The following is a 22,576-nucleotide window of genomic DNA, read 5'->3' on the forward strand; positions in this document are numbered from 1 at the left end:
CTGTTGTTTGCCTGAAATATGTTTTTCCATCCCTTGACTTTTAGTCTGTACATGTCTTTGGGTTTGAGGTGAGTTTCTTGTAAGCAGCATATAGAAGGGTCTTGCTTTTTTATCCACTCTAATACTCTGTGTCTTTTGATTTGTTCAGTAATTCCATTTACATTTAGGGTGATTATTTAAAGACATGTAGTTATTGCCATTGCAGGCTTTAAATTCGTGGTTACCAAAGGTTCAAGGTTAACCTCTTTAATATCTTACTGCCTAACTTAGCTCGCTTATTGAGCTGTTATATACACTGTCTGGAGATTCTTTTCTTCTCTCCCTTTTTATTCCTCCTCCTCCATTCTTCATATGTTGGGTGTTTTGTTCTGTGCTCTTTCTAGGAGTGCTCCCATCTAGAGCAGTCCCTGTAAGATGTCCTGTAGAGGTGGTTTGTGTGAAGCAAATTCCCTCAGCTTTTGTTTGTCTGCAAATTATTTAAACCCACCATCATATTTAAATAATAGTCGTGTTGGATACAGTATCCTTGGTTCAAGGCCCTTCTGTTTCATTGTATTAAATATATCATGCCAATCTCTTCTGTCCTGCAGGGTTTCTGTCGAAAATTCTGATGTTAGCCTGATGTGTTTTCCATTATAGGTGACCTTTTTCTCTCTAGCTGCCTTTAAAACTCTTTCCTTGTCCTTGATCTTTGCCATTTTAATTATTATGTGTCTTGGTGTTGTCCTCCTTGGATCCTTTCTGTTAGGGGTTCTGTGTATTTCCGTGGTCTGTTCGATCATTTCCTCCCCTAGTTTGGGGACGTTTTCAGCAATTATTTCTTCCAAGATACTTTCCGTCCATTTTCCTCTCTCTTCTTCTTCTGGTACCCCTATAATTCGTATATTGTTCCTTTTGGACTGGTCACACAGTTCTCTTAATATTGTTTCATTCCTGTAGATCCTTTTATCTCTCTCTATGTCAGCTTCTATGGGTTCCTGTTCTCTGGTTTCAATTCCATCAATGGTCTCTTGCATTCTATCCATTCTGCTTATAAACCCTTCCAGAGTTTGTTTCATTTCTGTAATCTCCTTTCTGGCATCTGTGATCTCCCTCTGGACTTCATTCCATATCTCTTGCATATTTCTCTGCATCTCTGTCAGCATGTTTATGATTTTTATTTTGAATTCTTTGTCAGGAAGACTGGTTAGGTCTGTCTCCTTCTCTGGTGTTGTCTCTGTGTTCTTTGTCTGCCTGTAGTTTTGCCTTTTCATGGTGATAGGAATAGTTTTCAGAGCTGGAACGAGTGACAGGTGGAAAAACTTCTCCTCTTGTTGGTTTATGGCCCTCCTCTCCTGGGAGAACAGCGACCTCTAGTGGCTTGTGCTGGGTAGCTGCGTGCAGACAGGGTTTCTGCTTCCTGCCTAGCTGCTATGGAGTTTATCTCTTCTGTTGCTGTGGGCGTGGCCTGGTCCCGGTTGCTTCTCCAAATTGGTGGAGTCGTGTTGGAGGTGGAGTGGCGGGAGGCTATTTATCTCAGTAAGGGGCCTCCGTGCTCCCTGCAGCCCAGGGGATTAGAATGCCTAGATATCCCTGGATTCCCTACCTCTGGATTAAGTGTCCTGCCTGCCCCTTTAAGACTTCCAAAAAGCACCCGCTGAAGCAAAACAAAGACCACACACAAAAAAAAGAATTTTTTTTATTTAAAAAATTAAAAAATAAAAAATGGCCGCTCGTTTTTCTTTATTCTCTGGTGCCAGCTTCAGGCATGTGCTCACCGGTCTTGCTGCCCTGTTTCCCTAGTATTGGGGTCTGTATCCCTTTAAGAATTCAAAAAAGTGCTCACCAAAACAAAACAGAAAAAAAAATGGCCACTCGCTTTTCTTATATCCTTCGGCGCCAGACCTCTGGTACCTGCTCACCATTCCTGCTGACCTGTTTCCCTAGAATCCAGGGCCCCACACATGCACTGTGTCTGCACTCTAGTCTGGATGGCTGGGGCTGGGTGTTCAGCAGTCCTGGGCTCCGTCTCCCTCCCGCTCTTCTTACTCTTCTCCTGCCGGGAGTTTGGGGGAGGAGCGCTTGGTTACCGCCATGCCGGAGCTTGTATCTTACCCCCTTTACGAGGCACTTGGTTCTCGCAGGTGTGGATGTGGTCTGGATGTTGTCCTGTGTCCTCTTGTCTTTATTCTAGGAAGAGTTGTCTTTGTTATATTTTCATAGATATATGTGGTTTTGGGAGGAGATTTCCGCTGCTCTACTCATGCTGCCATCTTGGCTTCCCCCTATTTCTATTTATTTTTAATGAGATACATCAGAATATAAAACATCAGATAGCAGGGCAGCTAAGGGTTACTATTTTATTGTCATTTTGTTTCCAAAATATGTGTGTCAATTATTTGTGTGGGTGTGAACATGTACACTGGGCTGCAATATGAAATGTCTACATTACCATATGTTGTAGTGAAAAACATTTGAAAATAAGGTTTCTGATCCATGTAATGATATGCTATCAACAGAGCCAAAAGTATGAATTATTTTTAAAACTCATTTTAAGTAAAACATAATACATGTAAAATACATTTGGCTTTTCTAAACAAAACCCATTGTAACACTATTTTCCCACCATCTTCTCAGATCTTAATTCTCTATCTTTAGATGCAGATTGGGCAAAATTCAGGACTGAGGAATGAAAAACCATACATCTCTAATCAGTTTCATCCTCCTGGAATTGACAGATGACCCACAGCTACAGATTCTGATTTTTATATTTCTACTGATCACCTACATGTTGAGTGTAACTGGAAACCTGAGTATCATCATCCTCACATTAGTGGATTCCCACCTTAAAACTGCAATGTACTTTTTTCTCCAAAATTTCTTTCTTATAATTCTCATTCACTTCTGTATGCATTCCTAGATTCTTGTACAGCTTATAAACAGTTGACAGGACAATCACCTATGATGCTGCTGTGTGCCAAATATTTTTTACAGATGTTTTTGCAGTAACAGAATTTTTTCTCTTGGCCTCCATTTCCTTTGATCGATATGTAGCCATCTGCAAACCCCTGCATTACATGACTATTATGAACTACAGGGTCTGCAAAAGGCTTGTCTTCTGCTGTTGGATGACTTCGTTGTTGATCATATTGCCACCACTCAGTTTGGGACTGGACCTGGAATTCTGTGCCTCTAATGCCATTGACCACTTTGCATGTGATGCTAACCCTATGCTGAAGATCTCATGCTCAGATACATGACTCATAGATCAGATGGTTATTGTTGGTGCTGTGATGATTTTCCTCATGACTTTGGTGTGTGTGGTTCTGTCCTACATGTACATCATCAGAACAATTCTAAAACTCCCCTCTGCCCAGCAGAGGACAAGAGCCTTTTCCACCTGTTCTTCCCACATGATCATGGTTTCCATCACCTATGGCAGCTGCATCTTTGTTTATATCAAACCTTCAGCAAAAGATGAAATGACCATTAATAAGGGAGTGTCAATACTCACTACTTCCATTTCCCCCATGCTGAACCCATTTATTTATACTCTGAGGAACAAACAAGTGAAACGAGCCTTTAATGACTTAGTCAAAAGATTTATGTTGCTGTCAAAGAATTAGGGGTACATCCATGTCAGGACCCCTGAGCATATTTTCTTCAGTTTCTATCCTATTTTCTCTTTTCCCATTCTGGACATAGCCTTCCATTCAGTGCTGACCCTGGTCATGTCACCTCTTTCATCGTCTTATAAAGAAACCTCTTTGAGATAATAATCTTAATGAAGAAAAGTGAGAATAGGTGTTTCAGGACATCTAAGCATGACTTCACTCTTAATATTTCCTTACCAATGCTAAAAGGATTGGGAAATTTATTGTAAAACATTAGTGCAATAGTGCCCACTATTCCTCCAAATATAACAAACACACAAAGCAAACCAAAAACCATAAATAAGAGGAGGTGTAGTATTGAGAAGAATCAATACCTTTCTAAGTGTTATAGGGAAAAATTTCATAAACCCAAGATAAATTAAAATAAGGAATAAGTATAAGATTTAGGATTTGAAAGAAGCATTTACTACTGAAGAATCTTTAAGATGACAATATTCACATGTTTTATTGAGTGTGTCTTATCCAAGATAAAAGTTATTTAAAATTTGCCAAAGGATCATGAATTAGGTTACAATGAAGAGAGAAATGTCCTGGTAACTCCTGTTAAAGGTAAATCCTTCAATGAAGTTACATAGCACAGATTTACATTGATGTGCCAATTAAAATGTAAATCTTGAGTGTAGAGTGTTTAAGCATACAGATGGCAGCAAGTCCAAGGAAAGTCACAAAAGCAAGAAGAATGATAAATATGTAGTAAGCCAAATAATCTGGGAAAGAAAAAAAAAGGACAATAAAATGTGGCTACAAATATCAATGTGATGATTTGCTTTTTTAAATGAAAAAAATGTCATTTTGAGTCCGAATTATGCATGCAAGCATAATTCCTTAAAGAAAGACCAGAATTTCATTACTGGAAACATTCTGTACCAACTTCCACTTCCACAGGGCAGCATAGTAAAATTTCCTTTGATCCTTGATCTCCTACTTAAGGACACTTGTCACATTTGGACTCTGTTGGATGGAACTTTCCCTTACCTTTTCAACTTCCAAACCTCCAGTTTAAATGACATGCCCACAGGAATTTTTGCTAAGCATGTCTCGTGATTCCACCAATAATACCACTAGGCCTGGGTTAGTCTGACTCATTCACACTAGTGTCATCACTTACCCGTTGCTTTCATGCCTTACCAAACTATAATTTCATGTTTATTTATCCTTATTCTACTCTGAATGGCAAATGCCTTGGGGAATGTCTGCCTCATATGCCAAATTCTAGAATGCTTTATGCCTGGCACCTAGACAAATATTAGTTACATAATGGTTAAGTTTCCAATATGATGATTTGAAATTTGTGATGATGCAAAATGAGAACTCATATGAGATGAGAAAAACACTAGAGTAACATCTGGCATGAGTCTGTTAATAAAAGATAAAGAATTGCATGAGTATAAGTAACAATTGTGTCACAGTGTTTATTTTTAAATAACTGAAGTAAATAAAATTGAAGCCAAAATTTGTTGAAAATTTATAATATTGAAATATGTGAAAATCAGCCTCCAAGTTGTATGTATTATCACAATTTACACTGGAGGAATGTGGAGAAATGGAAGTTTAAAAAAGTGAATATTGCTAACAAGGAGTAGAACTACTTTTCAAAACTAGTTTTATTGATTTTTCAAAAGAAATATTTATTCAGGTAAATGGTTCTGCTTCTCAAGAGATAATTACAAGGAACATCCTAAAAAATACATATTAGACTAAACTTTTTTGGTTGATTTTCTTTTCTTTCTCTTCCATTTTTATTTTTATTAAGATATCATTGATATACACTCTTATGAAAGTTTCACATGAAAAACAATGTGGTTACTACATTCACCCCTATTATCAAGTCCCCCCTATACCCCATTGCAGTCACTGTCCATCAGTGTAGTAAGATGCCCCAGGGTCACTATTTGTCTTCTATGTGCTACACTGTCTTCTCCAGACCTCCCCAAACACCATGTGTACTAATCATAATATCCCTCAGTTCCCTTCTCCCTCCCTCTCCACCCACCTTATCCCACCCCTCCCCTTTGGTAACCCTAGTCCCTTCTTGGAGTCTGTGAGTCTGATGCTATTTCATTCCTTCAGTTTTGCTTCGTAGTTGTATTCCACAAATGAGGGAAATCATTTGGTACTTGTCTTTCTCCACCTGGCTTATTTCACTGAGCATAATACCCTCTAGCTCCATTCACGTCGTTGCAAATGGTAGGACTTCTTGCTTTCTTATGGCTGAATAGTACTCCACTGTGTATATGTACCACATTTCTTTATCCATTCATCTACTGATGGACACAAGTTCTTTCCATATCTTGGCTATTGTAAATAGTGCTGCAATAAACATAGGGGTGCATATGTCTTTTTGGAACTTGGCTCTTGCATTCTTAGTGTAAATTCCTAGGAGTGGAATTCCTGGATCAAATGGTATTTCTGTTTTTAGTTTTATGAGGAACATCCATATTGCTTTCCACAATGGTTGAACTAGCTTACATTTCCACCAGCAGTGTTGGAGGGTTCCCCTTTCTCCACATTCTCTCCAGCATTCATTGTTCCTAGTCTTTTCTATGTGGGCATCCTAATGGGTGTGAGTTGATATCTCATTGTGGTTTTAATTTGCATTTCCCTGATGATTAGAAATGTGGAGCATCTTTTCATGGGCCTGTTGGAAGTCTGAATTTCTTTTTTGGAGAATTGTCTGTTCATATCCTTCACCCATTTTTAATAGGGTTATTTTCTTTTTGTTTGTTGAGGCAAGAGTACTCTATATATTTTGGATGTTAACCCCTTGTCAGATATGTCATTTACAAACATATTCTCCCACACTGTAGGATGCTTTTTTGTTCTGTTGATGGTGTCCTTTGCTGTACAGAAGCTTTTTAGTTTGATGTAGTCCCATTTCTTTATTTGTGCTTTTGTTTCCTTTGCCCGAGAAGATGCGTTCAGGAAAAAGTTGCTTATGTTTATATTCAAGAGATGTTTCCTATGTTTTCTACTGTTTTATGGTTTCATGACTTACATTCAGGTCTTTGATCCATTTCAAGTTTACTTTTGTGTATGGAGTTAGACAATGATCCAGTCTCATTTTCTTGCATGTAGCTATCCATTTTTGTCAACACCAGCTTCTGAAGAGGCTTTTATTTCCCCATTGCATGTCCATAGCTCCTTTATTGTATAACAATTGATCATATATACTTGGGTTTATATCTGGGCTCTCTTTTCTGTTCCATTCATCTATGGGTCTGTTCTTGTGCCACTATCAAGTGTCTTGAATACTGTGGCTTTGTAGTAGAGCTCGAAGTTGGGGAGCATAATCTCCCCAGCTTTGTTCTTCCTTCTCAGGATTGCTTTGGCTATTCAGGGTCTTTTGTGGTTCCATATGAATTTTTGAACTATTTGTTTCAGTTCATTGAAAAATTACTGTTGGTAATTTTTTAGGGATTGCATTGAATCTGTAGATTGCTTTAGGCAGGATGGCCCTTTTGACAATATTAATTCTTCCAATCTATGAGCATGGCATGCATTTCCATTTATTGATATCTTCTTTAATTTCTCTAATGAGTGCCTTATAGTTTTCAGAGTATAGGTGTTTCACTTCCTTGGTTAGATTTATTCATAGGTATTTCATTCTTTTTGATGTAATTATGAATGGGATTGTTTTCCTGGTTTCTCTTTCTGCTACTTCATCTTTAGTATGTAGGAATGTAGGAGATTTCTGTGTATTGATTTTATATCCTACAACTTTGCTGGATTCAGTTATTAGTTCTACTAGTTTTGGGGTGGAATCTTTAGGGTTTTCTATGTACAATATCATGTCATCTGCAAACAATGACAGTTTAACTTCTTCCTTACCAATCTGGATGCCTTTAATTTCTTTGTGTCATCTGATTGGCATGGCGTGGACCTCCAGTACTATGTTGAATAGAAGTGGGGAAGTGGACATCCTTGTCTTGTTCCTGATCTTAGAGGAAAAGTTTTCAGCTTCTTGCTGTTAAGTATGATGCTGGCTGCGGGTTTGTCATATATGGCCTTTATTATGTTGAGGTATTTGCACTCTATAGTCATTTTGTTAAGAGTTTTTATCATGGATAGATGTTGAATTTTGTCAAATGCTTTTTCAGAATCTATGAAGATGATTATGTGGTTTTTGTCCTTCTTTTTGTTAATGTGGAGGATGATGTCAATGGATTTTCAAATGTTGTCTAACCTTGCATCCCTGGAACAAATCCTACTTGATCATGATGGATGATTTTTTTGATGTGTTTTTGAATTCAGTTTGCTAATATTTTTTGAGTATTTTGCATCTATGTGCATCACGGATATTTATCTATAGTTTTCCTTTTTTTGTGGTGTCTTTGCCTGGTTTTGATATTAGAGTGATTCTGGCCTCATAGAATGAGTTTGGAAGTATTCCCTCATCTTCTACAGTTTGGAAAATTTTTTGGACGGATATTATATTTTCTCTAAATGACTGATAAAATTCAGCAGTGAAGCCATCTGTTCCAGTGGTTTTGTTCTTAGGTAGTTTTTTGATTACCAATTCAATTTCATTGCAGGCAATTGGTCTGTTCAGATTTTTTGTTTCTTCCTTGGTCAGCCTTGGAAGTTTGTATTTTTCTAGAAAGATGTCCATTTCTTCTAGGTTATCCAATTTGTTTCATAGTATTCTCTAGTAATTGTTTGTATTTCTGTGGTGTCTGTAGTGATTTTTTTCCTTTCTTATTTCTGATTCTGCTTATGTGTGTAGACTCCCTTTTTCTCTTAATAAGTCTGGCTAGGGGCTTATCTATTTCATTTATTTTCCTGAAGAACCTACTTCTGATTTCATTGATTGCATTGTTTTATTCTTCTTGATTTTATTTAAATCTTCTCTAATCTTTATTATGTCCCTCCTTCTACTGACTTTGGGACTCATTTTCTTTCTTTATCTAGTTTCATTAATTGTGAGTTCAGACAGTTCATGGGGGATTGTTTTTCTTTCCTGAGGTAAGCCTGTATTCCAATATACTTCCCTCTTAGCATATCCTTCTCTGCATCCCACAGATTTTGCAGTGTTGAGTATTGCTGCCATTTGTCTCCTTATACTGCTTCATCTCTGTTTTTATTTGATCATTGTTCCATTGATTATTTAGGAGCATGTTGTTAAGCCTCCATGTGTTTGTGTGCTTTTTTGTTTTATTTGCTTAATTTATTTCTAGTTTCATAATGTTGTGGCCTGAGAATCTAGTTGGTACAATTTCAATCTTTTTGAATTTACTGAGCCTCTTTTCAAGGCCTAGTATGTGATCTATTATTAAAAATGTTCCATGTGCACTTGAGAAGAATTTGTATAATGCTGCTTTTGGATGGAGTATTTTGTAGATGTCTATCAGGTCCATCTGCTCTAATGTGTTGTTCTGTGCCTCTGTCTCCTTACTTATTTTCTGTCTGATTGATCTGTCCTATAGAGTGAGTGGTGTGTTGAAGTCTTCTAAAATAAATGCATTGCATTCTATTTCCCCCTTTAATTCTGTTAGTATTTGTTTCACATATGAAGGTGCTCCCATGTTGAGTTCATAGATATTTATAATAGTTATATCCTCTTGTTGGACTGGCCCTTTATCATTGTATGATGTCCTTCTTTGTCTCCTGTTACTTTCTTTTGTTTTGACATCTATTTTGTCTGATACTGCAACTCCTGCTTCCCCCCCCTCTTGATTGCATGAAATATCTTTTTCCATCTCTTCACATTTAGTCTGTGTAGTGTTTGGGTTTGAATTGAGTCTCTTTCAGGCAGCATATAGATGGGTACTGTTTTTTCATCTATTCAGTGACTCTATGTCTTTTGATTGGTGCATTCAGACCATTTACATTTAGGGTGATTATTGATATTTATGTACTTATTGCTAGTGCATGCTTTAGATTCATGGTTACCAAAGGTTCAAGGGTAACTTCCTTATTATCTTACAGTCTAATTTAACTCATTTAGTGTACAATTACAAACACAATCTAAATGTTCTTTTCTTTCTCTCCTTTTTCTTCTTCCTCCATTCTTTATATATTAAGCATCATGTTCTGTATTCTTTGTCTATACCTTGACGGATTTTGGGGTGATTTTTTATGTTTGTTTTGCATCTGATTAGTAATTAATTGGTCTCTCTTTACTATGGTTTTATTTATTTTGGTGGTAGCTATTTAGCATTAGGAATACTTCCATCTATAGCAGTCCCTCTAAAATACACTATAGAGATGGTTTGTCTCTCAGCTTTTGCTTATCTGGAAATTATTTAATCCCTCCTTCAAATTTAAATGATAATGTTGCCAGATAAAGTATTTGTGGATGGAGGCCCTTCTGTTTCATTGCATTAAGTACATCATGCCCCTCCCTTCTGGCCTGTAAGGTTTCTACTGAGAGGTCTGATAATAGCCTAATGGGTTTTCCTTTGTATGTGATATTTCTTATCTCTCTGGCTTCTTTTAATATTCTGTCCTTATCCTTGATCTTTGCCATTTTAGTTACTATATGTCTTGGTGCTGTCTTCCTTGGTCCCTTGTGTTGAGAGATCTGTGCACCTCCATGACCTGAGAGACTATCTCTTTCCCCTCTTTCCCCAGATAGGGGAAGCTTTCAGCAATTACCTCCTCAAAGATACCTTCTTTCCATTTTTCTCTCTCCTTCTTCTGGTACCCTTATAATGCAAATATTGTTCTGTTTGGATTCGTCACACTGTTCTCTTAATATTCTTTCATTCTTAGAGGTCCTTTTTCTCTCTGTGTCTCAGTTTCTTTGTATGCCTGTTCTCTAATTTCTATTACATTTACTTTCTCCTCTACTTCAGCTAATCTGGTTCAAGTCCCTCCATTGTTTGTTTCATTTCAGGTACTGTATTTTTAAGTGTTTGTGTCCCATTCCGGAAATCATCCCTGAGTTTTTGAATATTTCTCTGTAGCTCCATGAGCATGTGTATTATTTTTATTTTGAAATGTCTTTCATGAAGATTGATGAGTTCAGTTTCACTTGGCCCTCTTTCTGGTGTTTGTGCCATTTCCTTTGATGTTTCATATTTGTATATGGCACCCCTTAGTGCCCAGAAGCTCTACTCTCTGGAGCTGCTTAGCCCCTAGAGCAATGGTGGGGGTCACAAGGGAGCAGCCTGGTTACCTTTCTCCTTCAGGTCTGTTGATTTCTCCTGGTGCAGATGGTCTGTTGCAGCCTTCTTTCCTGTTACTCTTTAAGGATTTTATCTATTTGTTATATTTTCATATTATATGTGCAATTGGGAGGAGGTTTCTGTATCACCTCTCATGCTGCCCTTTGGAATCCTCCTTTCGGAATCTATACTATAATCTTTTAACTTTTATTATCTGATTCTAGATAATTTGTGCTACTTTTCCACACTGGAGTCTGCCTTCCACAGAAAGAGGTAAACAGGAAGTGCTAAGTCATGCATTCCCTCCAAGGCAGCTGCAGTCACCTGACTAGAGGTGGTGTCCTTTGCTTTGGTTCACACTGGGATGCTGGTTCCCAATAGTGAAAGTTTTTTAAGAAATTAGAAAGTTTCATCTGTTAGGATTAATTTCAAAATATGATGGGGCACACCAAAAATAAATGTTACATATTCCCCATATGAGTATATAAATTTATACTTATTGAGATAAAAATAATTTTTAGTTTTTAATTGCCAAAGTGACTTGAAAAACAACCCATAAAGGATGCTTCATACTTGTGAATATACCCGTTAATAGGAATATATTTACATAGGGAATTTATGAAAGGGCATAATAGAGACATTATTGGTGGTTTTTAGCTTTTAGCTTAATTTTTCTATTTCTGTTATGTTAATTTTTTAAGAATAAGAATTACTTAAGCTAAAAATATGTTACCAAAGGGGAAAAGGGGTAATTACATTCTGTTACAGCTTTTAGCAGCTACAGATGTTATTGAATAAAAGGAGTAAAAGGTAGGCTTGCTCTTTTTCACTTGATTTTTATTTTGGGTAAAGTCCTGTGCTAAATATCATTGTAGAATCTAATTCTCTGAAGACACCTTCCCCACTGCTGCCTGTTTCAGGATCTTTGCCAAAAGGTTACACGAAAGATTGATAAATAACATTGGATTATAATTCACCTGGGACTTCTGTCCACATACAATCCTATGCAAACTTTCCTCATCCTTCTAACTCTTGGGATATTCAGTGATAAATACCCAACTCAAATCAATATATCTGTGGTCTTTGAGAGACATAGAAAATTAGTTTATTTAAGAAGCAGTTTGATACATTTTACAAATGTAGAGACATAGCAATAGTTAATTGAATTGTGGTACAAAGAAACAAGAGTTTGTAATTTTGAATTGATTGAAGACTTTGATAGGGCTGGATTTGTATACCAACACATAGTAGGTCATCTAAAAATAGGTGAGATGAAGGAATATTTCTAGAAGCAACTTTAACTTGGAAAACATCTGCTGATATAATTTACATTCCTGAATTCTCTAAAATGCTCAGTTTTCTAAAGGATTAAAGAAGTAAACATGTATTGTCAAACAATAGTGTCAATTTATTTTCAAGATATTTAGGAGCAAGGACAAGGCATAAAGTTTCCAGGGTTGTGTAAGGCACAGTTGTGTTAAGACTGAAGGAAAGAGAGGTAGGTGGCCTCTATATGTTTGTTTTTCTGTATCTCAAGTCTATTATTCTATTTAATTATTTTAATTGCTTAGTCTATTGTAACTATTCATTTAATTTATTTTTAGCTGTGTGATGCTCACATTCTTGGGAATGCTTGGCTCTTCCTGAAACAACAAACCATGGTCATCCCTGCATCTCTTTACTGAAACCTGTAAACTCTTAGGGATTTACTTTGGGAAATGGGCAGATGGTGAGTACAGAGTATCTCCCACTTCCGATGAAAAGGACTACTTTAAAGCAATTAAGTGAAACCCTCACATAGCCAATTAATTAGAATTTATATAGCAAATGATGTAGTTTTTTTCTCAATTTATTTATTGCCTAAAAGAAGCATCGGTGAACAAAATAATTTGGCAGGTATTAATGTAGAAAGTTGCTGTTAGCTGAGAAACAATGACTAAGCAGTTGATGGTCTAAATTCAGAATTTAAAACTTTTAATCTTTGTTGTTAGTATATTTTTTGCAGTTGTATTGAGGAAGCAAGAATGGAATCCATAAAAGGAAAATTATTTCTCTCTGAAACACAGGAATAAGTCAAGTAAAACTATTTTTGCCTTCATGCAAGTATTATATAAATACTGAGTATACAGTCAGGTTATAGTGTGACTTAGGAGCCACTCACATTTGTTTGTTTTGTATGATTTACTTTATCATTCTCTCTCCATCTCTCTCTTCTTTTACATGTATATAAATACAATTTTTAATTAGAATCTATAAGAAGCTTGAGGTAGTCTTTTTTTTATACTAGCAAAATATTTTTTAAGGAATCAGAAAGTGTCTGTTGTTAGGATTGATATCAAGTTCTGGTGGAATTCACCAAAAAGTAATAAGAAATATTCCCCAAATGATGCAAATTTTGATTTAATTTAATTTAATTTAATGAAAAACAAACAAATGTGGTTCTAGATAAAGGGCATATCAAGTACTTTTACTACTTTTGAAATATTTCCTTAAGTTTAAAATTACAAAAATGTTACAGCAAAGCAAGTTCGGACCTAGGCAACCATCCTCACAATATAAATCGACCCACTCCTGGGGGCTTGCCTTGTGTGGGTGTTCCTGATGGACTATGGACTATGTTTTTAATTATCATAGCAATTTGAAAAACAACACAGAAATGATGTTTTATATTTGTGAATACACAAAAAACAATGAATCTATTTACATAGGAATCTGATGGGAGGGTATAACTGGAGACCTTAAAAGTACTTACTACTTTAAATTTTAATTCTTCTATTTTTTTGTAATCCTAAGTTTTAAATAATAAATAGCAATTTCTTAAGGTAAAATTATGTTACCAAAGGAGAAAAGTGATAACTGTATTCTGTTACAGTGATTAGCTGCTACAGATATTATTGAGTATAAGGAGGAAAAGGTAGGCTTGCACTTTTTAATTTGGCTTTTATTTTGTGTAAAGTCCTGTGATAAGTATCACTGTGGAATCTTGAGTTCTCTGAGGGCACTGTTCCCACAGCTGCCTACTTTAAGATCTTTGTCAAAAGACGACACAAAATTCACAAATAACTTTGGAGCCTAATTCACCTGGGACTTGTGTTTATTCACTTGGTTTCATGTTTGGCACATAAAAAAATATCAATCTGGTTATTGTAAAAAATACTCATTGTGTCTAGGAACATTCATTTATCACATCTATCTAACCAGGGATTTCCTGATATTCCCCTAAACCATGGATTGCCTTTCAAAATAACACAAACACCTTGTTAGGAAAGTCTTGACCCCCTATTGGGAATGAAATGGCCAAGTAAATCAATGCCATCCATGAGCTGTCTGTGCAGTGAGTAGGTGTCCCTGAGCTAGAGAGACCAGAAGTCTGCTATGAAGTCTATGTAAACATTTCTTCATGCTTCCGACCCTCAGGATGCTCAGCGATACACAGTCAACTGGGACCACTATGTCTGTACTCTTTGAGAGACTTAGAAAATTATTTTTTCTTAGAAACAGTTTGATACATTTGACCAAAGTTAGGGACATAAGAATAGTTACTTAAGTTGTAGTAAAAAGGAAACTAGAGTTTATAATTTGGAATTGATTGACTTAAGGAAGCAACCTTGAATCGGAAATCGTGTGCTGACAAAATGTAGATCCTTGCGCTCTAAAAAATGTTGTTTTCTAAAAGAGAAAAGTAGTAAACGTACATTAGTCAAACAAGATTGCTAATTTATTTTCAAGATATTTAGGAGCCAGGAAATGGCCTAAAGTTTCCAGACTTGTGTAAGGCATAGTTGTGTTAAGACTGAAGACAAGAGAAGTAGGTGGCCTTTCCTATATTTTGAGACTCTTAGTCTGTTTATTATTTTAATTACTTAATCTATTGTTACTATTCACTTAATTTCCTGTTAGTTGTGTGAGGCTCACGTTCTTGGGAGTGCCCAGCTCATCCTAAAATACCAGACCATAGTGATCCCTCCATCCTTTACCAAAACTCATAAACTCTTGGAGATTTAACATAGGAAGGGGACAGTTGTTGCATGCAGAGTTTCTCCCACTTATAAAGGAAAGAACAATTTAAAGCAAATAAGAAAGTAAGAAAGGACTATTTTAAACCTTCAAAGAGCCAATTAATTAAAATTTATATAACAAATGATGTAGTTTTTTTTCAATTTATTTATGGCCATAAGCATTGGAGATTGAAATCCTTTTAGTAGATGTTAGTGTAGTTAGTTGGTTTCAGCTTAAGACCAATGACAGTGAGATTGTTGTTCCAAAACCAGATTTTTTAAGAGCTTTTATCACTTGTGTTAATGTTTCTGGCAGGTATATTGAGGAATCATGAACGGAATCCATAAAAGGAAAGCTATTTCACTGTCCAAGACAGTGATAAGTCAGGTAATGCTTTTTTGCCTTAATACAGGTATTTATATATATGCTGAGTGTATAGTCAGGTTGTGTGACTTAGGAGCCATTCAGAACATTTCCTCCACCAAACGTAAAAGAATCACTTAAATTAGAGTCAGGGATTGGGCAAAAGTAAGAGCTGTCACAGTAGTTTTAAAATTGAGTCCCCATAATAAATAATATAACTTGATCAAGGTCTGAGAGAAAATATTACCTTGAATTAACTCTATATCTCCTTCAGCTCTGCAGTTATTGTATTTAACAAGATAAATATTCTCTTTTCAGCAATTTTTTTACATCCTCTATTAAGCATAGAGTCTGACAAAAACACATAGAAAGTTCTTAATGTGTCTTGGGAGATTTGGAAGGAATCTTCTGAAGAGTGGAAAAAAGAGGAATGATTCATGAAGAGCCAGGTATAGTCAGAATCAGTAAATGGATGGAATAAGGGGGAGGGAAAAACATAAATGATTAGATGAAATTTTTTTCCAGACAGGTAGTCCATGTAAGGTGACTCATTCAGTGGAAAACAGTCCTCAACTGCATTGGCAGATGGATCTAGAAACATCTTGTGTTATAAACACACGTCATGTATTTTTAACTTATTCGGAAAACAAAAAGGCTTTAAGAGTATAATAAAGTAATTAAAATGAGATAAAAAATAAGGAAATACTCTTTGGCAAACAAGTATGCTAAACCAATCTATTCCAAAGTGCAAATTAAAAGGATAGTGCACATTTTAAAAACTATCATTGAAAGATTATCTTTTCCTTGGAATATATTTTTAAAGAACCCATAAAAACTTCAACTTTTTTCAAATAAAGATTATGAACATTTAGTAGATTATAAAATCAATTTCATGTTATTTGTACTTATTTTAATGAGATACATTAGAACATAAACATCAGAGAGCATAGCAACAAAGAGTTAGTATTTTATTGATATTTTTGTTGCTAATATATGTCTGTAAGTATGTATTTTTATGTATGTTTAATTGTGTACAAAGAGCTCCAATATGAAATGTCTACCTTATCACATGTTGTAGAATAATGTTTGAAAGCCAGATTTTTAATTCATCTAATGATATGCTATCAACAGTGATGAGTATGAATTACTTTAAAAATTCATTACTAAGTAAAACAAAATACATGGAAAATACATTGCTTGGCTTTTCTGAACAAAATCCATCTTAGCACTTTTTCACACCCATCTTCTCAGATTGGACAAAATTCAGGACACAGAAAGGAGAAATCATATGTCACTAACAGGTTTCATCTCCTGGGACTCACAGATGAACCCACATTTGTATTCTGATTTTTGTATTTCACTGATCACCTGCCCGTTGAGAGTAACTGGAAACCGGTAATCTGGCATCCTCACATTAGTGAATTTTAACCTTAAAACTGTGATGTGCTTTCCTCTCCAAAATTTTTCCTTCTTAGAAGAAATCTCATTCACTTCTGCCTGCATTCCTAGATTCTTGTAAAGTATATCAACAGTTGATAAGACTATTACCTATAATGCTTGTGTATGCCAACTATTTTAACAGATGTTTTTGGCCACCATGTCCTTTGATTGACATGTAGCCATCTGCAACACCCTGCATTACATAACTATTATGAACACTAGAGTCTGCAAAAGGTTTGTCTTCTGCTGTTGGATGACTACATTGTTGATCATATTGCCACCACTCTTGGGACAGGAATTGGAATTCTGTGCCTCTAATGCCATTGACAGCTTTCTCTGTGATGCTAACCCTATGCTGAAGATCTCAAGCTCAGATAAATGGCACATAGAGCATATGGTTATTGTTGGTGCTGTGATGACCTTCATCAGGACTCTGGTGTGTGTGATGATTCCGTCCTACATGTACATCATCAGAACAGTTCTAAGACTCTCCTCTGCCCAGCAGAGGACAAAAGCCTTTTCCACTTGTTCATCCCATATACTCACAGTTTCTATCACCTATAGCAGCTGCATCCATGATTATATCAAACCCTCAGCAAAAGATGAAATACCCATCAATTCTTGCTACTTCCATTTCCCCCATGTTAAAGACATTTATTTACACACTCTGAGGAACAATCAAGTGAAATGAACCTTTGGTGACTTAGTCAAAAGATTTTGCTATCAAAGTATTAGGGGAACAATGATGTCAGGATTCCTAAGCATATTTAGTTCAGATTCTATTTAATTCTGTCTTTTCCGAGTCTAGATATGGCCTTCCATTAAGTACTGACCTTGATAAGTCACCCCTCTTGTAAGAAATGTCTTTGAGATTATAATCTTAATGATGAAAAATGGGAATAGGTGTTACAGGAAATCTAAGCATGACTTCACTCTTAACATTTCCTTACCAATGCTGAAAGGATTGGAAATTTTGTTGTGAAATATTAGTACAATATTGACCACCATTCCTCCAAATAAAACACAAAAACAACACACAAAATACCTTACTCAAATTAGAAGAGAATATTGAAAAGAATCACTACTTTTCTAATCAATACTTTCTTTTCCTTGTATGTTTCAGAAAGAAAAATTTTATTGCTATTTCTTCCAGTTACCTAGAAGTTTATTCTTCACTACCTAACTGATATTAAAACTATTCAAGATAAATTTTCTTATATGATAAATTTTCATCTCTATAAAGTTAGTTTGCATCTTTGTTAAAATTTTCATGTTTTTACTTAACATGTTCAATCTTCTCCTTCAACATATGGAGTACAAGAATTATAATGAATGTTTTAAATGTATTTTATTATTTCTTCAAATGCCACAATAGTATTACTTTTTTTTAACTGAGCATTACTCTTTGCTGTATTTTACTTAAATTTTATCATTTGTGTCATTTTGGGGTCTGTTTGTTTTGCTTATTCTTCTCATTAAATGTTGTATTTTCCTTCTACTTTGCATGTTTGTTAAATTTCCATTGTGTCAGATATGATGAATTTACCTTCTTGAAGGTCAGATGTATTTCTATCCCTGTAAAGGTTCTTTAGGCTTGTTCTGGCATCATTAACACCACTTGGAAATAGTTTTATCCTTTCAGGGTCTGCGTTAGTCTATGTTAACCTGGACCAGAGCAGGGTTTAGCCTAGATTTCTATTCTCAAAACTGAGGCAAATCTTTCTGAATTATACCCAGTAAATGATGAGATTTTAAATTCTGTTTGGTGTGTGAATAGGAGCCATTTCCACTCTTTTGTGAGCTCAGGGTATTATTCATGAAATCTTACTGGGTAATTCTTACCTCAACCAGGTAATTCCATTTCATGCATATGCTCAGCTGAATGCTCACAATGGGCTGACTATAGATCATTGGGTATCTCCCTGCCTGCCTCTCCCACCTCTTGGTACTGCTTGTGAACTTCAGCCTCCTGACTATCAGCTGCACCTTCGCTGCTCCAGCAGACTGATGGGCTCCACAGGGGGCCCCTGCCTGCAGTGTCTCCAGGAAATAAACTGACGTAATCATCTCTCAGGTATCACTGTCCTTCCTTCCTGATGCCAATTATTTGGAAAATAATGGTTTCTAATACTTTGCTTGAATTTTTAGGGTGTAAGCTAGGAGAACATGTATGTTCATGATACTCTATTTCTTCTTAAGCTCTTTTACATGCATTAAAATATTTCTCTAAAGTTCTAGGTTTTTGAAATGTTTCTTAGTATTTCTATAACTTTATTTGGTTATGATTAAATTTTGCCATCTCTTAAAACTCTTTTTGTTTGGCAGCATAGTGTGCTTGGTGCCTCACCTTAAAAAACGAGTAGCACTTTCTATTTTCTAATAGAATTTATTATCTTTGGCATGGGCGTTGGTGGAGGAATACCGGGAAAGACCTTCAGGAGATGAGGTGCCATCTAAGATCTTGCAGTGTAACTTAGATATGAGTCAAGCACATGTTAAAGTTAATTTGCAGAAATATCCATCGTGGTTTGCAGCCCTCCTGTGAGGAGATGGGTTTATTGGTCCTTGAATGTATTCAGCTGTAGTGGTTTGTTTTACCAAGTTGGTGCTTTCATGGAATGTGTTAGTGGAAAATGAGGAAAATAAGAACTGTGACTTTGGTTGTTTATTTCTAAGTATCTGGAGAATGTAGAGAGAGAAAAGAGATGATACCAGTATTTTAAATTTCCACATCAAGGTATGAAAAAGAAATCAGAAAACTATGACTTCCCAAAAACAAGCCAGTATCTCCTGTAGCTACAGAATTTCTGGAAACCAATCAATGTCTAATTTTGAGGATGAATTAATTTCAATGCAAATTGAATTTACAATCACCAGGATTTCAAAGATGACACAATGAATGGACAGATTCCAATGAAATCCCAGAGAAGCACACAGTTATATCTTGCCTCCAAGTTTAATCTCTTCCTTCCTGAATAATCTACAGTGATCTACTTTGAGGTAGTTTTCTTGAAAAAAATGCTAAAATTCTTCAAGAACCATCCCCACCATATATCATTACTTGTAGTGTAATAACCAGACCAGGTTCAAATAGATTCCCAGGCATTTGATACAGAGTATGACATGGAAGGAAGTAATATATACACCAAAAGTATTTCAAGACAGCTAATTTATATCAACAGAAACCTGAGTAATATTTATGGGAATGGGTCATAAAAATTTTTGAATCAGGTTGAGGTGAGAAGTAACATTGCATTGGGTTAACCTTATTAATGTACAAAATGTATGATTAAGCCTAAAAAGAAGGAAATTCTGCTATTTTTGAAAACATGGATGGACTTTGAGGGTATTATATGAATTGACATAAGTCAGAAAAAATGACAAATACCATGTCATATTAATTATAAGTGGAATCTAAAAATATCAAATGCAAAGGAACAGAGACCAGATTTTCGATTGGTGTACTGAGGGAAATGGGCAAAGATGGTGAAGGTATAAATTTCCACTTATAAGATCCAGGGATATAATGTACAGCATGTTGACTATAGTTACCAACACATTATTGTTTATTTGAAAGTTGCTGTGAGAGCAAATCTTTAAAAAGTTTTTATTACAAGATAAAAATAGTGACTCTTTGAGTGAGGGATATTAACTAAACTTATTGTGTTCACCATTCTCAATGTACACATATATCAAATAATTATGTTGTATACCTTAGAATTATACGTTATATGTCAGTTATATTTCAATGAAACTGGAAAAAGTAAAGGAATATAATGCCAAATATAAAAAATGAAAACACCAACAAACAAGTTCCACTCTAATTGCAACTTAGTGTAATGCAATAGTCCCACCTTAGTCTACAGCAGACTGGTCTGCATTGCAAAAAAGGAGAAACAAATTCCATCTACCCACTCTTCTTGAGACATTTGATGCTACTCTAGGAAGGAATGTTGAAATAAATAACTTTTGGACTGAATAAGCCACTAATTTATAGAAGTGAATGGGCAAAAATACAGCTTAAATTATTGTTATTTCCTTTCTGTATTTCAAACATAGGAATAAGATGTTCTTTGGACATTCTGAATATCTGTATTCATGCTCAGTAGTGAAAGTGAACCATTATAAAATAAGATCTGTTTGAATTAAGACCATAATGCTTCTTTAAGTCTGTGGGTCCAAGAGTAATAGAAAAGAAACTTCACTGGTTAATAGGACCATAATTTCAGCACTGTATTGCAGACTTGAATAAGAACACATAGTAAAAAATGAAATGTTTATATGTACATATCTTTAACTTTTGAAGTCTTTTTGGTTTCCTAACTCTTTGAAAGAAACGCCATCTTTTTTATTGAGTCCTTGAAGGCTTGTTTGACTTGCTTGTTCCGCAGAGTATAAATGAAAGGGTTCATCAGAGGGATGACTGACGTGTTCAGCAATGACACCACTTTATTCATGGCCACACATTCCTTTGCTGGTTTCATATACATGAAGATGCAACTTCCATAGGTGATGGAAACTACAATCACGTGGGAAGAACAGGTGGAGAAAGCCTTCTTTCTTTGCTGAACTGAAGGGAGTCTTAAAATAGTCTTGATGATGTATGTGTAGGACACAACTACACAGACTAATGTAAAAATAAGGGTCAGCACAGCCATGAGTAAAACAATTTGCTCTACAAATTGAGTGTCTGAGCATGCAATCATCAGAAGAGGAGATGCATCACAGCCAAAATGGTCAACGAGATTGGAGTTGCAGAAATCCAGCTGAACTCCTAGGCTAAGTGGGGGGAGTATGACAATTAACCCAATCAGCCAACACAAAAGGACAAGAATGGTGCAAACCCTGTCACTCATGATGGTGGTGTAGTGCAGGGGCTTGCAGATGGCCACGTAGCGGTCATAGGACATGGCAGTTAGAAGAAAAAATTCTGTTGCCCCAATTAGGATGATAAAAAATAACTGGACAGCACAAGCATTAAAGGTAACCCTTCTGTCCCCAGTTGTCAGGCTATACAGGAATCGAGGAACACAGACAGTTGTAAGTACTATTTCTAAGATGGAGAAATTCCGAAGGAAAAAGTACATGGGTGTTTTAAGAGTAGAGTCAACCAAAGTGAGGAGAATAATGATGAGATTTCCAGCAACAGTGAAAATGTAGGTGAGAAACAGAAATACTGAAAGAAAAACCTGTAGATGTGGGTTATCTGTTAATCCAAGTAGGATGAATATTATTGCAGAATGATTTTTCATCACTGTCTTCAGATATGTTAGAAAATAATAAACTCTGAATCTGGGAAAGAGAATAGAAAAATAATATTCAATAAACTGTATAGAGGAAAATAGCCAAGCAAGTCAGGAGAAGCCCATTTTTAAACTTTCAGTACATCATCAATACTCTGATGTAGAAGTGATTACACTTGCTATATTCCTGTATGCTTCTTTACCTTGGTCTTCAGAATGTGGTTTTATAGAAAATATCTTTCTGGAGTTTCATTTTCCCTGCAGGTGCAGGGCCAATTATAAAGTATATAAAAAAATTGCACAAGGATGTCCCAGTCCCCTAAGATTAGGGCAGCTGTCATGGTGTCCTCACTCCTCAGTGTAGAGTAGGAGATCCATACATGTTAATAACTAGGAAAATATCTGTATGAAAATTTTATTTCCCCAACTTTCAGAAGAGTATGTCAGAAATCATTCTCACACCCTGCACCAATATAATACCAACAAGGCTTACTTGTATTATTCTGTGTTTTGCAACACTTGTCTTTAAATAACTCCTTAATCTCAATGCACTAGAGAAGACTTCACTGTGTGGGTCACTTGGGAGCAATACCACAGAGTTACTATGAAATTTCCTGGCTCTCTTATCACCAGAACTTCTTATTAGGTGCCCTTTTATGTTATCATGCTGAAATTTCAAGTGTGTGTCCCTCCCACGTAACAGTTTGACCATCATCTTTTTTGCTTCCTTTCCTGAATTCCTGTTTCACCACCCTTCTGTTGTCTAACATCC

The 22,576-nt window shown here is 35.8% G+C and overlaps 1 protein-coding gene and 1 pseudogene across 1 annotated transcript; one reads left to right on the forward strand and one right to left on the reverse strand.

The window, feature by feature from the left end:
- Nucleotides 1–2,668: 2,668 nt before the first annotated feature.
- Nucleotides 2,669–3,605, forward strand: LOC130679312 (olfactory receptor 6C2-like; annotated as a pseudogene).
- A 17,275-nt stretch (nucleotides 3,606–20,880) lies between these two features.
- Nucleotides 20,881–21,822, reverse strand: LOC118931241 (olfactory receptor 6C2-like). Its single transcript, XM_036923525.2, has one exon. The coding sequence runs from the start codon at nucleotides 21,811–21,813 to the stop codon at nucleotides 20,881–20,883; it is 933 nt and encodes a 310-aa protein (XP_036779420.2). The 5' UTR covers nucleotides 21,814–21,822.
- Between the last annotated feature and the right edge of the window lie 754 nt (nucleotides 21,823–22,576).

Source organism: Manis pentadactyla, chromosome 10, assembly GCF_030020395.1.
Source record: "Manis pentadactyla isolate mManPen7 chromosome 10, mManPen7.hap1, whole genome shotgun sequence".
Taxonomy (NCBI): Eukaryota; Metazoa; Chordata; class Mammalia; order Pholidota; family Manidae; genus Manis; species Manis pentadactyla.